General features: G+C 41.0%; 3 protein-coding genes across 10 annotated transcripts in view; 1 reads left to right on the top strand and 2 right to left on the bottom strand.

The window, feature by feature from the left end:
• Nucleotides 1–878: 878 nt before the first annotated feature.
• On the bottom strand, nt 879–2,549 carry LOC106750021 (40S ribosomal protein S25). The gene is made up of 3 exons (XM_014630025.1): nt 2,465–2,549; nt 1,685–1,777; nt 879–1,179 (listed from the first exon to the last, which is right to left on the bottom strand). The coding sequence occupies exons 1-3, from the start codon at nt 2,465–2,467 to the stop codon at nt 916–918; spliced, it is 360 nt and encodes a 119-aa protein (XP_014485511.1). The 5' UTR covers nt 2,468–2,549; the 3' UTR covers nt 879–915.
• Nucleotides 2,550–3,422: 873 nt separating this feature from the next.
• On the top strand, nt 3,423–14,824 carry LOC106750040 (zinc transporter 7). Of its 8 annotated transcripts, none has more exons than XM_014630080.1 (3): nt 3,423–4,304; nt 4,688–5,932; nt 10,839–12,921. In XM_014630080.1, the coding sequence occupies exon 2, from the start codon at nt 4,733–4,735 to the stop codon at nt 5,804–5,806; it is 1,074 nt and encodes a 357-aa protein (XP_014485566.1). In that variant the 5' UTR covers nt 3,423–4,304; nt 4,688–4,732; the 3' UTR covers nt 5,807–5,932; nt 10,839–12,921. The 8 variants fall into 8 exon arrangements, with proteins under 8 accessions (XP_014485566.1, XP_014485567.1, XP_014485568.1 ...); XM_014630081.1 differs by having other exon boundaries at nt 4,692–5,932; XM_014630082.1 differs by having other exon boundaries at nt 3,423–3,713.
• Nucleotides 10,539–15,367, bottom strand: part of LOC106750041 — a 133,125-nt gene continuing 128,296 nt past the window's right edge. The window contains 1 exon segment of the mRNA XM_014630088.1: nt 10,539–15,328. Coding sequence (XP_014485574.1) covers nt 14,690–15,328 — 639 coding nt within the window. The 3' untranslated portion in view covers nt 10,539–14,689.

Below are 15,367 nucleotides of genomic sequence, written 5' to 3' on the forward strand. Positions count from 1 at the left end.
GATTTGCAATTAATGGCAATTGCCATTTGCCTGTTTTCTACTATCGTGGTTTAAATATCGTTTAAGGTGACTTCCACCAACTCCGGTTAAGTTAACTGATGGTTAACCGACGCTTGGTCAGTTAATTGACTAATGCGATTGGTCGTTTAAGTGTCGGTTAATCGTCGGTTAACTAGAGTTGGTGAAAGACATCCTTAATCGTGTCATGACCTCGGGATTGATCATGGCTTCCCGGAAAAAAATGATTATATCCGATCAGCCTTAAATCCGACTACGGATTCTGCCGACAGGTTGCAGCAACACTTGCCGCGCGACGGAAGTTCACGCGGCAGCCAACAAACTTCTAATTTTTACCAAAAACCGTCACGTTGATTGGCTATCGCGCGAACTTACGCCGCGCGGCAAGCGTTACCGCGTCCTGTGGGCAGAAACCATTAGGATTGTAGTTGAATTGACATTTGGCCAATCAGAGCAAAGTTCACTAAACCTAAAATAATCGATCGATTGGTTGGTCAATTTGTTCACTGCTACGTCAGGCTTAAAGCAAGATTGTAGACAAGACCGAGGGATATGTACCACTCTAAATGTAGTAACATGGCCAAGGATGACTGTCAAGCATATTTGTTGGGAATATCATACACAGGAATATATAAAAAAAAACCATAAGAAATCTTATTATAAACGAAAAAAAAGAGTATATCAACAAGATTGTCTTAATCAAATATGAATATTAAGTAATAATATTGGAGCCCTGTAAAGAAACTCTCAGGAAGTAGATTCAGCTACTCGGAAAGCTTTCTTCCCCTTTATTTCATGAACCGATCGAACAAGAACTCGAAATGACCGTAGAGATACAAGTAAAATCGGAAGGAGTAGAATGTTTTTAAATTTGTTTATTAAAACATATTATACACATTATACCGCTGGGTCGTCTCCCTTAGTGGTACGTGTATAAATAAGTTGTGCATGATGTTGCACAACTTGTTTAATTAAACCCTTCTGTTGAAGTTCAATTAGGGCCCTTCTTGCAAGTGACCCTCTGATCTTCAATCTTTCGCTGACTATAGAAGGTGTGATCAGTTTATATTGCGGCACCTCCTTCAGCAGTTTTTCATATGTGGCCTTGTCGAAAAGTACTTGATTATTTAACTTGTCACGTACTTTTCCTTTTGACCACTTCTGCAAGTATAGAAAAGACAACATTGTGTTAAAATCAATTGTAACATTACATAGGTGATATATTATGAAAGATATTCAAATCTCATCAGACTCATTAAATCAGTTTTTGCCTCCACGACTAGTCAAGTTAATAAGTGTACATCATCTGAGATCTATCTATCAAATTATCGAAAATATGCCTATACTCTAAAATTTTATGAGACAAGTGGTACTTGATAGATCAATCGGGAGAAAAAGATTTCTTTCGTTATAACTGATTAATCAAATGCTATTCTATTCATTGAATAGGACTTTGTAACCCAGCCTGCAAGAGTCGGACAAAAAATACAGAAGGTTGCTGAACAATGACATCTTCCGCTTGCTGGACAAACTGTTATACCAAGTGAACTACCTAGTTCCAATATACTTTCTTCCTTTTACATGGTCTTATTGTTATCAAGATGATCTTTAGTTTGATTTTTTACACTAGTATAATTATCATGATTGTAGTACTGAGATAACAAACCTTTTTCTTAGCTTTTCCGCCAGATCCACCCTCCTTCTTTTTCTGGGTCTTCTGTGGTTGCTTAGAGGAACTCTTTGTGTCCTTTTTAGGCGGCTATAATGATAAATCCAATGTAAGACATGTTTTTAGCCAAATATTTTGGTTATATTAGAGGATACTAATCAGACTCATTAAATCAGTATTTTACTATCATAGCATTAATCTGGAAAGTCGATAGCATCATGTAAATTATATGAAAAGGGTTATATAGGAAATATCTTAAAAATTGAAGAAAATATTACATATGCAAATGAACTCTATGCCGGACATTTTGAGTGAAAAACGATGATCGATGGACAATTATTTATATATATTATCGATCTGTGTGAAATGTAAGTTTAATTTATTTAAAATTTATAAAAATGACTAATAAACAGTCGTTACGATTCATTCTCCGAGTCCTACATACGTGTCAAAAGATAGGTTATATTTCTGTCGACAAATTTATCATTCTTTAATCGTACTCGACGCGACTCTCGTCTTTTAGCAAGAAGATATAACGAGTAATTAATCTTTTCTCTGAAAGCAAAATTAAGGCAAAGCGATTATATTTAATAGACCATATACAGCACGTGGTTCCGGTAGTTATGTCTTATTGCGAACAAACTGTTGCCGGATATATTGCAATTTTAATAGAGCATTTTGAGAGAATCTCTTTTTTTTCTCGAAATATATATGGATTTATCGTGAAATTGTACGAGATGGTCTCGAAAATCACACAGTTCACTCGCGAACACTTACCATGATGGCTGATCTAAAAAGAGGACCTAAGAGCAACAACGAGAAAGGAAGCTAGCCCAGTGGTGAAATAATGCATGAACGAACTACGCCGCTCACTGAGCGCTCGTTGGGCTCTTAGGTCTGTTCGTTTTCGTTGCACCGCTGAACTAGTGCAATAAGTTGAAGTGAGACAAGTATATATTTTCTCACTTCAACTTATGCACTATTCAGCCCTGCAGCGAAAACGAACAGACCTCTTGCATCCAATTGATAAATATTCTCTCAGACCTTAAAATATACTCCAATCAGATGCGGTTGTAATTGATTGCGTTCGACGAGCATAACGTTTGCACAACGATTGAATAATTCACCAACCCGTAGTTGGTTTAAATTTAGAGATCTAACAGTAAAAACCAATAATCGCTGTCCAATCACTGATCGTTTGTATTTTCTGAACGCAGCCATTGATTCCTGCACCAATTGATTCTGAAATAAATATCACACACGCGCAATAACGCAAATATGAAATAGGCCCCATTAAACTCGTATCAGACTATGGATTGGGGATTGAATTGAATTTGGCCAATCGGTGCAAAGTTAATTGAATTCAAATTTAGGGAAATTTAGTGAACTTTGCACTGATTGGTCAAATTTCAATCTCTAATCCGTAGTCCGATACGGGCTTTAGTGTATATAAATTGCTGTAATATCGGCCGGATTCAGTGGAAGGAGCAGCTCAAGAAGCGCTTAATGATTATTGTCCGGAATTGTACTCTTTTCGTATAGTTTTATATTAGTAAAAGAAACGAGGTACAACTCAGCGGCTAGTCAGGTGGAATTTTAATTACAAGCAGTAGAGAAGACTTTTCGAATAACGCGATTTCATGACCGGCTAAAAGAATCTTGTCGCGCGGGCATCAGTAGAACAATGAACTTTTCGTTCTCAAGTAGTGTAGCTCGACGACGGGTGAGCCGCTTCAGGAGTGGCCGGGACAGCTGTCGGCGTTGTTCCAGCGTGTACATCGCGCGCGATCCGGTTTTCCGCGGATCTGACGGTCGCACGATATGAGTCGATCAGCGGATTAACGTCACCACGCGGACGTCGTGAATTCATCGCGATCCGCTCGGCGACGAGGTGAGTCCAGGGAGGGCCGGGTTTGAGGTTACGTTCGCCGTCAAACTCGTAGACGTGTCACACCAACCGCGAGACACGGTATGTACGTGTCGCCCCAATTATCAGATACCTCGTCCGCCGCCGACAGCTGGAAACGTACGTTGCGCTTTAATCAACTGTCCGTCCTACGTGAATTCATACGACTCGTATCGCAGTTAACCCCGTACGATTTACGTACGATTGAATTAGAAGTGTTTTCCCATGTACGTATTATATTCGTCCCTGTGCGAGGAAAATCACATATTTCATCGTTTATGACTTATACGTTTCAATAAGATGAGAAAATTCGTCACTGTACATAATAATTTTAAGTCATACAGCATTGCACGTTTCGGCATAAGAAACACGTGTCAGAGACGTCATTCGAGGCCAAGGGGTTAACAGTTCGTATTACTGGAGTTCTGTGAAAAATGAAAAAAAGAAACTTGGTCATTCGATAAGAACACGTTATCGCATGTGTTTCTTCCATTTCTGAAAATTCGTTGTCAATGTTGGATAATTGGTTTGACAGAGCGTGTTGCTAATCAATCTGAATATTGTAAGGTACACAATGTGGAGGCATAGAATTTTGTGAATTTCCCAAGTTATATTTCCACAATACCGCTTTATTGTAACATCCACTCTAATGTGTCCTGTTTCTGAGCTGACGGCATTCCATCTTACAGTCAGTTGAAGAAAGATACTTTGGTGAGTTACAGGATGCATCTGATATTCAACAGAGGAAGTTGTTTCTCGCACTGAAGAAAAGTTTGATTTCATTTATCTGAAAGGGAAAGGAAATTACTGGTTCTTATAAACTAAAATTTAGTTCTTACAAGCAGAAATTCTCAATCTGTTATTTTCAAGCTGAATTGTTTGAAGAAATTTACGCACACTGCGTATGTAAGCTTCATATATTTCAATGCGTATGTGAATTTCTTAAACTAGTGCAGTCTTTTTTTTTCCCTAACAGCAATTCTCAGGAGGCAAATTTTTTAACTATCGGACCGTTCTACGGAGTTAAAGGTGTCACAACTTTTCCGACTGTACATGTCAATGATGTATACGAAGTAACGTATTTCTCTTTCCAGACAGGGCTTTCCATTTCGTACGATTAACGCTGGCGCGATCGTAAGATGCTGCCACTAGCGCACAATTCGCGTGGCCTACACGACTCACGCTGCAGCTTCGGCAGTCGGGTGAAGGAGAAGCTGCTGGGTTGGAAGCGGCAGATCTTCTCGGATGAGAACACGCGGAACCTCTTTCTATTCCTGATCCTGAACCTGTCGTTCGCGTTCGTCGAGCTGCTGTACGGGATATGGACCAACAGTTTGGGCCTGATCTCCGACAGCTTCCACATGTTCTTCGACTGCACCGGCCTGTTGTTCGGCTTGGCGGCGTCCGTCATCACCAAGTGGCGGGCGAACGAGCGCTACTCTTACGGTTATGTTAGAGCTGAGGTGCTGGGCGGCTTCGTGAACGGCCTGCTGTTGCTGTTCATTGCCCTGTTCATCATGTCGGAGGCGGTGGAGCGGGCGATCGAGCCGCCGGAGATCAAGCACGAGAGGCTCTTCGTCGTCTCTGTGCTGGGACTCTTAGTGAATTTAGTAGGGATATGCGCGTTCAAACACGGCCATGGCCACGGTTCGGCCGGACACGGTCACTCGCACTCCCATTCGCACGACAATCACGGCTATTCTCTGCTGAACCACCACGACTACACCCACCATGACATCGAAATGGAGGCGTCGTCGTTCAGCGGTTCGAACTCGCAGATCATGAAGGGCGTGTTCCTGCACATCCTCGCGGACACCCTCGGCTCCGTCGGCGTGATCATATCGGCGCTACTGATGCAGATGTTCGGCTGGATGATCGCCGACCCGATCTGTTCCATGCTCATAGCAGTATTGATAGTGTTAAGTGTCGTCTCGCTGATGAAGGACTCGTGGGAGGTACTGATGCAGAGACAGCCGGTCGCCCTGGACCGCGTGCTGCCGCAGTGCTACAACAAGGTCACGCAGATGCCGGGGGTCTACGGCGTGCAGGAGCCACACTTTTGGACACTCTGCTCCGACGTGTACGTCGGCTGCCTGAAGCTGGAGGTGGCCCGCGAGGTGGACCCCAAGTCCGTCGTGATGAACACGCAGAAGATCTTCCAGGCGGCGGGTGTGAGGCAGCTCACGGTCCAGTTGGACTACGCCCCCATGTGATCCACGAGAGGCACGCGTGTCGTCAAGTGTTCTTACCAGTGCGCCGGGGGTGTGTTCGTTTGCGGGGTATGTCACAAGGAGGCGCGGAACACCGCGGTGCTGCAGAACGTCTTCGCCGTGTTGAGGGTATGCGGCGGCTGTTGTTGCGCCCTGTGCGTGCTGAACGCCGGCGAGTACCGTCTCGGATTGCAGATCGTTTGAGAGAATCGCATGCCTTACTGTGAGTGGACGGTCTCGCCCGCGCGATCGAGGCACATCCCGAACCGAATTTCCCAATCAAATCCATTTGTATAGGCTTAAGTGGTCGGCGCGCATGGGCAAATCATCGATGTTCGCTCATTCAGGATGCGTCGTACGAGTTTGCCCGACTATCCGCTGTCGGATAGAGAATTTCTAACATTTTCAAACATCAATGATTTTGCCCTTCCCTTACGTAAATGGTAACGTAGATTTGAGCCGTGCGAGCGCGTGAGGGCGACACAATGAAAGAAACAAGGAATTACATTTCGATATGCCATGCTTCAATTTGCAATATAAAGGAATTCGGAACATTGTCGAAATTCTACTTCTTGTGCACTTACAGTTTCACAACCACTCCGCTTAACTTAATCGGCTGATTATTCCATTGACTAATCGCATTTGTCGTTAAGCAGAATTGATCAGATATAACCACGGTTGATTAATCACAGTTGACACTTAACCGGTCAATTAAGTTAACTGAAGGTTGTGAAATTGACCTTAATAATAGTTGACTGAAAGTTAACCTTCGAAATGTCTAATGACCATCAATATATAAAGTCGATTTGAATCGGTCGTTAATTATCAAGGAAATGTTTTAACGTTGTCATTGGGAGAGAGTGAAAATCGTATTAAAACTTCTTTATCTTATTCCTTTTATTATGGTTTATAATTATATCTTAATTATAATTCCTTATTTCTTTCAAAATGTGGGCCCTAAATTATCGTATTGAAATTCTCGATTGGTTAATTCGCTTGCCGTTTGAGTCTTGCTGTTTATGTTTTTCTGTGTGCCAAGGTTCTTGAGGCTTTTGTTCCCCCGCCACGATTGGTAGGATGAAGCGAGTAAAAACGTGTTAAAAGTTCTTGTGAAACGCATCGAGGTGAAACTTCGATGGATATATTCGTAAAATGAATTGCGATCAAGCAGGTCCGTGAAAACTCGCACATTTTCTTTTGCTTCGATAATCGACGAACAGATGTAAAAGAGTAACGTGTCTTTTTTAACTGTGCAATTTTTTCACATTAATTTCACAGTTATTTATTGATTATTATAGCAGAAAGAAAGGAGTATTTCGCTCGATCGATTACGACTATGAACATGTTCTTTTGTTTCGACGTATTTTGCGAGAATTGATATTTTCTCACTTCTGATCATCAATCAAGATGATCGCGACGAGAGACCAGGAGCCTTAATAGGTTTTCTAAGGCGCGATTACACGAATCCAAAATCCACTTCCCGTCGGCATTCGTACGAATCTAGGATGGTCGTTCGATCTTTTTTTTTTTTCGGGAATTTATGGACCGAGCGTTTAATCGCTGTTTATCATCGTCGTAAATGTCTTGCTAGACTAACGGGCTTATCTCTGTTTGTACGGACTTCGGCTTGTAACCGTTCGTCTGTCTGAGCATTTCGCGGACCTAAGCATACAAACATGTGACTATAAGTAATTACCGTAAAAAAATATGGACGACAAAAAAGAATTTTATCAGGCGAAGTTATAGTGTTTTGAAAGTTGCACCTTTCGGATATATTTATTTTTCTCCATGTGCATGCACGTCAAGAATTTAATATGTGGGCTACAATTGCTCATTGACAAATATACAAGGCATTTTATAACATGTGGTCACTTTAATAACTTCCTTTAAAGATAGAGATGTGTGAAGACGCTAATCTAGTTTGTAACGAAAATTAAATTTGTAAAACACGAAGAAAGGAAAAAAAAAAACGTCTATAACTCGGAAACAAAGTCATATAGGACAAATGTTTGTACTGTGAACTTTTTGTGTTATTTTTGTGTCGTGAATCATTTCTGAATTTATGTCCACATATTGTGAAATACCCTGTATAGTTTCATAACAAAAAACAGCTATATTGACCTCGAAGTATCCTTAATATATTCATCTGGAGAGAAATAAATATAAAAAGTGAGAAGGGGAAAAATAGAAAAAAAATCGAAAGATCTCGAACTGATCAAATTTTTCCCCGTCATCAATATTTTCGGGGATATTATTTTGGCAGGCATTACGCGCCTCGTATAATTCAGTCGCTCGTGATGTAAGTCACGTTTAGATCAGTTTTTTTTTTGCAATAATACTTTAAGGCGCGTTTGTAATAAGGACATTTTTTAACGGGGTCTCCGAAACGACGTGCACGAAGGGACGTGTCGTTTGTACACTGATTGACATTATTCACGCATCCTCTGACATTTAATTATAAATTTGGAATTTGGAATATATATGGAAAGGCGCGTCGAGAGATCGTGGCCATAGGAAGTCGGAGCCGACAGCTGTCGCAAAGCTAGTCAGTCATCACGTGCATCACCGTGCGCGATAAGAGTGGAAGCGTGTCGTAATGTGACATGAACGAATACTTTTACACACATTTTTTTACACACTCGCCGCTTCATAACGACCCACAAGAGAGATTGCGATTTGTATTTTCCGTCCGTGCTAAGTATTATCTTCCTTGTTTCATCGACACGCTAAGAATTGACGACAAAGGAAAAAAGAAGGAAAGAGTGGAAAAGAAAACGCAACTTAGCATGCATGAGATCATTCGTTGGGCGATTATTTTGGTCGTACATAGATACGAATCGTTGTACGCATTTTTTACCGTTAAGTAGACCGACGTCGATTGTAGTCGAATAAATGGAATATCGTGAATCAGCAAGACTAAAAGAAGACCGATTGCCTGCGATAGCGTTTACTGACTAAAATATTCGATGGAACTCGTATATACGTTCTGAATTTTTGGAATTTGCTTCGCTATTGTAATGTTTTTCTTCCATGATTTAATAGTGAACCCTCTTGATTTACGGAGAATCCGCACGAACATACCTGCTTCCTTATTCTGTAACTTGTAACGAAAATTTTGTTATCGTTAACGTATCGTTGCACAACTATTTTATGATACATTGTCTGCAGATTTGTAACGCATGAGTCATTTTTGTAATATATACGGAATAAGGACGCTGGGGTCGGTCTTGAATCTCTTTCTCAAGTACATGAAGAGAGAGAGAATCTTATGATAAAAAATCATTAGAATTTTTGTAGCCGAAAAACATCGACATTTCGCCTTAATTTATTATGCTTTCGTTTCATAAGAGCTGTTAAAAAATTATATATATATACAAAGCAAGTTATAATATTCTCTTTCTCTCTCTCTCTCTCTCTCTGTGGACTCGTGAAAAAGCGAAGAACGCTTTCAAATGTTTTCGAGTTGGAGAATATTTACTTTTCGTGAGTTTATTTTTCATAAAGAGAAGTTTCGGTGCTCTGGGTCTTTCTTTGAATCTTAATTTCGCGATTAAGATAACGGGCGACTCGACGCGTGCTGATTTAGAAGTAACGATTTCATGGCATTTTTCAAGAGAGATAGGAAAGTAGCGACTCTTTCACATTCCGCGTATATCATGTAACATACACACAAAACACAAATAGAAGTATTATCGTGACGTTACTTCCAATTGTGATGACGCGCAAACTCTATCGTTCATTACGCTAATAAGAATATCGCGACGGAATTATTTCGAGGAAGAAACTCTGTGAAAACACAGTGTCATGATCACGTTTATCACGATTCAACGACGACGACGATTGACACGTTTAATACATGATTCTGCATAAACGCCGCAACTGTGATGCGCGACGGGGAAAAACGCTGTTTTTGTTACGTTTTACCAATATTTTCGTTTATATATATATATATATANTGTGATTTGATAATTATAAGAGGAAGAAGGAGAAGAAGAAGGGATATGTAAATAATAAAGATACGTACTTACAACGGATTCTTCATTTTTCAACAATTTCACAGCTTGCGTTCACCTATTTGAGCTAGTAGTTCTTATCGATGTATTACTGAAGATCGGAAGCGCGATGTGCAATAATGTCGCCAGTAATTCTCCGTAAATGATTTGTTTATCAGCGATCTTTTCTTAGCCGCCCAAGCGGCTACAAAAATCAACCAGAAACACGTATCTTTTGAAAACTTATTTCTCCTGTATATTATTTCTTTTTCTTCTTTTTTTAAATATTCTTTTGAATTTTTACAGTGAACATTCATCTACACGGAGAGAATTTTACAAGAAAAGTTACTGCAGAATTTTGTAACCAAGGGAAACATATTGACATTCTGTCTTAATTTATTATCCTTTCGTTCCGTTATTTATATTTTAGGGACTGAAGTTTACTATTATAAAAAAACTTATTTTTTGTTCCTTAGCAAGATAAACTCTACTGGTTTATTTTTATTTCACCAAAAAAATTTGATAAAATTAAAGAGAGTACATATGAGAAAAAGCTAGAACATTCTCCCTGTGCATTCTGATAGCCTTGTTTCTTACAATTACAATGAACAACACTTGCAGAGTCTATTATCTCTCGGCGATAAAACGAAATGGAAGTGTCAACCTTTATCTAATCTCATTCGTGAACGTCCCGAAGTTATTTCGAAGTCGTCGAGTCGCTGCTTACGTTATCAAGGCGGAGCTTCAAACACATATTACATTTATTTGGAGGATATGTGTACACATATAAATACATAAATATTTATAATAAAATGGATTCCGCACGTGGATTTCTCGCGGGCGCTCATCTCGCCACGGTTGTCGTGTGTGAATTTGCGCATGTATACATGTGTGTGTGATTCGCATGTTGGTTGTGTGTAACATCAGCTTCAGTCTTGCCGAGTGTCGGTTTCCTCAAAAAGTGAGCTCACAAATGTAACAGACCGCGCGCCGGTCTTGTTCCTCCGCACGCGCGATATAATCGAGACTTCTTATGTACATAGTAAACTATCAAAAATGAGAAAATTCGTCGTTCGAGCACTTACGCATCTAATCGGACAATGAAGAGTGCCGATGCTGGTAACAATGCCCGAGAGAGCACTGCGAAACGAACACACACAGCGGAGGACTTTCTCCGGTGAGCGCTTTTCTAAATAATAAAAGCGTCAGTCGGTGATCGAACAAAGTACAAAATATAGGCCGAAGTGACGAATCCGCGAGTTTCACCAAAGTTTCCCCGTAATAAACTCCCAGTGAGCAAAAAGTCATAGGTAAATCGCCATTGCAACGTTAATTAGTTAATAGCGTAATATGTTTTTAACGTTGTATGGACCTCGTCGTTTTAATAACACTTCAATGTTTTTAAAATTATTATTCAAGTTCTGATCTATCAAAAATGATACATAAATATTTTTTTGTAAATTATTTATAAAAAGATATATTAACCAGAATTATTTTTGAAATCTTTATTAATATATGTTGAGAGAAAATGTTCGCACACACTTGAAATCAAAGTTTGAATGTGTAAATTACCGGGCAGTTTCTCACGTATTATGATGGTTTTCGATCAATCACCTAGCTCGACGAATTTTCCGGCAGGCGCTAAATAAATGGGGTATCGCGAATCGACAGTGAAAAATTGACGTCTGCGACAGCGTTGTGTGTCGAAAATGTTCGGGAAATATAGTATCCATCATGATTAAACGCGATTGCATTCGCAGGCTTTCATATCAATGGACGCAAATTGGAGTTTATTGACCAACGTTGAATCGTGAAAATTTCGAGATCTCTTCTTAAGGAAGATATTACTTTAAAATCGGGGTATTTTCGAGACTTACGTGTAACAAAATATTGTGAGTAAAAGTAATGATGAGATTTTTAACAAAATTGACAAAACGAACTGTGAAAGAATTTTCCAAGAATATTTCGATCTCCAGCAAGGATTTCGTAAAGTCCTTTACTTCCCCTTGTTCTTATTTTACCCCGTTCATCTTTCTACAGATGTTTCGTTACAGACGACCGGTCGCCTTGCGTAATTCAAACAAAGACTTCCCCGCACTTCGCTGATCGGCTGATCCCATCTTTATTATTTTCATTGGTGTGGTTCCAGTTGAATGGCAGTTATCGTTGGTGCAATTGATTACAATCGATCGATCACGCTGCGTCGTTTTTCTCGTGTAAAATACGGTCGGATTCGATCGGGGAGACGAAGAAGGCCGCATTAACGTCGACAAACGGTATCCGTCCAGCGTGCATTCGGCGAGATTCGTTCGTGCGATGATATCGGAAACGATCTTTCTCTTGTTTTGTCGTTATTAGACGAAAGACAGCCGGACGATCGCGCTGAACGCGCGGCACGAGTCTTCGACAGTAGTACTAGGATTTTGGCAGTTGTCTTATAATTACAGAATTAATTACTTTATACAATAATAATAGCCGTTTCTCACACACTCCTTATTGTAGAATTATTCGAGTATTTTTCCACTTTCTTTCCTCCACGCCATCGCCGCGAAACGTAATACATACGCGCGTATGTAGCATTTATATGTGTGTACACATGTGTGTGTGTGTATGTGTGTGTGCGTCTAGATCGTTTAAAATTTACTCTATAAAATTTCTCCAAGTCCCCAACAACGCGCCACCTGGTAAAGCCACCATTTCGGTCCGCATTTCGCCGATCGATCCGGTCGGTCGTAACATTTAATAATAGTGTGATCATGATTTCTATCGCTAATAATATATTACTCTGAGTCGTATCTTACACTCCATCTAACAACAACGAACGTTACTTATGTAATCGCAACAGCCTCTTTTTCCCCTCCCTCCGTCGTTAACTATCCTCGTCTCGATCACTTAATAAGTATTTCCGTTTTTCCTCCCTCCTCATGCTTCCTTCTCTTTTTCCTTCTCTTTTCCCCGCCGTCTGAATAATTTCGAGGAGACTCTTCCGCGGCACCGGACGCCTCGCTACGATCTTCGTTCATCCAACGGGGTCGACTCATTCTGACATTATTACAACGACAACATCTGAGTGAGTTGTAAAACAAACATTTGTCGAAAGCAAATATTTTTCACGAAAAAAAAAAACATACATCGAATCGTTTTCTTGTACTTGAGAAAGAACTTGCTCACACGGCGTAAGAATACGTAGAAAGACACGAAGAAAATTAAGTAAATTGTACACGTTTGAGTCGAATTGTCAATATCCTAATAATGATCACATTTTTTAGCAAACTCGTCCAAAAGCAACGTTATTCGCGTAAAACTAAGGACGTTCAAGCAAATGCTTCTGCGCTCCCGTTCAGAGTAATCATTTTATTTACATTCCTGTAATAAAATGTTATGTCGAAGGAAAATCCGTTGTTTTTTCCAATTTTCGTGCGGATATTTTCGCTTTCTTTCCCAAGGATAGAAAAATTCACTATACAAAAATGTATTTGGTTAAACTCTGCTAACTTTTTTTCGTAAAGAAGATAATTATGTGTTTAACTGAAGCTAAATGAAGTCAACATGTTAACCAATAACACATTATCTTCAAAGAATTACAACGAAATATATAGTGAAAAAAAGTTTTTTAGTTATAAAATATTGTAGCGAAATTAACGTTACGAAACGATACTTAAAACCACGTAGAAGGTTTTCCTAAAAAAATATCCCAATTTACAACAAAAGATCCGATATCAAAGAGAGAATATCCTACTTGAATCAGAATGTCGAAGGTAATCATCCGCCGGAAATTAACCGAACGCTCGTTTCAACGTCGTCGGCGTTGCGATCCCCTTACAGGCGTCGGATGAGCGAAAGCACGTCGCGCACCTCGTCGACTCGTTTTCTCGAGAGCTAACAATCGCTATAATCTACAGAGCTTAAATCGTAGGTGAGCGCGCCGACGCGCAGGAAACGAAATCACAGTAAGACGAAAATCCACAAAGTTAACGCGCTCCTTTCTTTCTTTTTCTCTTCTTCGTCCTCTCCTACTTCGTCTTTCTCGTCGTCCTCGCTTATCTCGCGCACGGCCGCCGATAATCGACGTCGACGCTCGCTCCGATATACGACTCCGATTCGTGGACCTCTTAGCAGAATCTACACTACATCGCCGTGCCGTACTAAACGGAGAGAATTTTATAGCGAAGGTTACTCTACAGTAACATTCTGCCTTAATTTATCATCCCTTCATTTCATACATTTACACTTTAAGAATTGAAGTTTACTATTTAAAAAATCTACTGCATTCAATCCAACGATCTTACATCGGCCGATTTCTTATGCCTCTTACAGGCCAAGTACCGACTAATCTTTTTTGTTAAATTTCTCGAAGCCATATTTGCTTCTTTTGGAATTTCTTAGTAGTAGTGAAAAAATTGTATGTTATAATTTGTCACGTTTCGGCGGCCGGATTGTCAATAGAGATGTTCCTCAGCGAGATAGAGTTTCTTTATCGACATTCCTGCGTCAATCAACAGAAAACACGATAAAATTTCAAAGAATTCGTATATATACATATATTAAAATTATATTTATAATTGTGGGTATGAAGATAATTTTTATACGAAGATAGAATTTATCTGAGAAATTTTTTTATACACAAGCTATAATATTCTCTCCGTGTAGAATTCTGTCCTGATTTCCGAGGATTTTGCTCGAGGGCTAACGGTACATCCTTCCCTTCGATCATCCATAGGATCATCTGATCCTCATTCTTCTCACGTTCGCTCTCTCCCTCCAGCTTCGCACACGGTGGATCCTCCGCGAAGAGATCAATACCTCCTCTCTTTCTCCTCTCTATCTCCGATCGACCGCCTCTCGGCGAGAACTATGCCAGGATATTTCCTCCGGTACACTGTTCACAGGCCTTTCATTTCTTCTTGCCCCGGCCGCCCTTCTGCACCTTCGTAATTTTCAGGCGACAGTTGGAACCTCCGGTGTACACCACTTCAGTCCGGCCACCCTCCTCGGCCGCGGTCACCAGAGCCTTCACCGATCTCACGTGCACGTCCTTGGCGCTAATCTCCAGACTAGTGCCGGGATAACGGTCACGCACGCATTTGCCGACGCTGGTGGCTTGCGCCTCCGTGAGCTCGACCCCGTCCAGGCATAACCAGGTCAGGCACTGCAGGTGCGTGAGGATCGTCTGCACGAACACGTGCTCCATCTGCACCCTCTTGGCGCTGTCGGTGACGATCAGGCCGTTCGCCCGCAGGAAGCTCAGGCCGCAGAGCTTCAGGTACTTGGCGATCTGCCGCATTGTCCTGTCGCTGTCCTCCAGGGTCACCCGCCAGAAGTTGATCCGCAGCGACTGCAGGCTGCGGAAGTGCGCCGCCAGGCAGCAGAAGAACTGTTGCAGGATTTTGTCGTCGATGAAGAGCAAGGAGCCACTGCTGCCGCCGATCGTCGACTTGTCCAGCGACAGGTCGAGCTCGCTCAACGACGTGAAGCCGGCCAAGAACGGCAGCAGCAGCGGCCCGCGCAGCGCCAGGCGATCGTTCACTGTCACCTACAATCAGAAATTATTCCCTCGGCAGACCTTATCGGG

This window comes from Dinoponera quadriceps, unplaced genomic scaffold (genome assembly GCF_001313825.1).
Source record: "Dinoponera quadriceps isolate SergipeBrazil2010 unplaced genomic scaffold, ASM131382v1 scaffold4444, whole genome shotgun sequence".
Classification (NCBI taxonomy): Eukaryota; Metazoa; Arthropoda; class Insecta; order Hymenoptera; family Formicidae; genus Dinoponera; species Dinoponera quadriceps.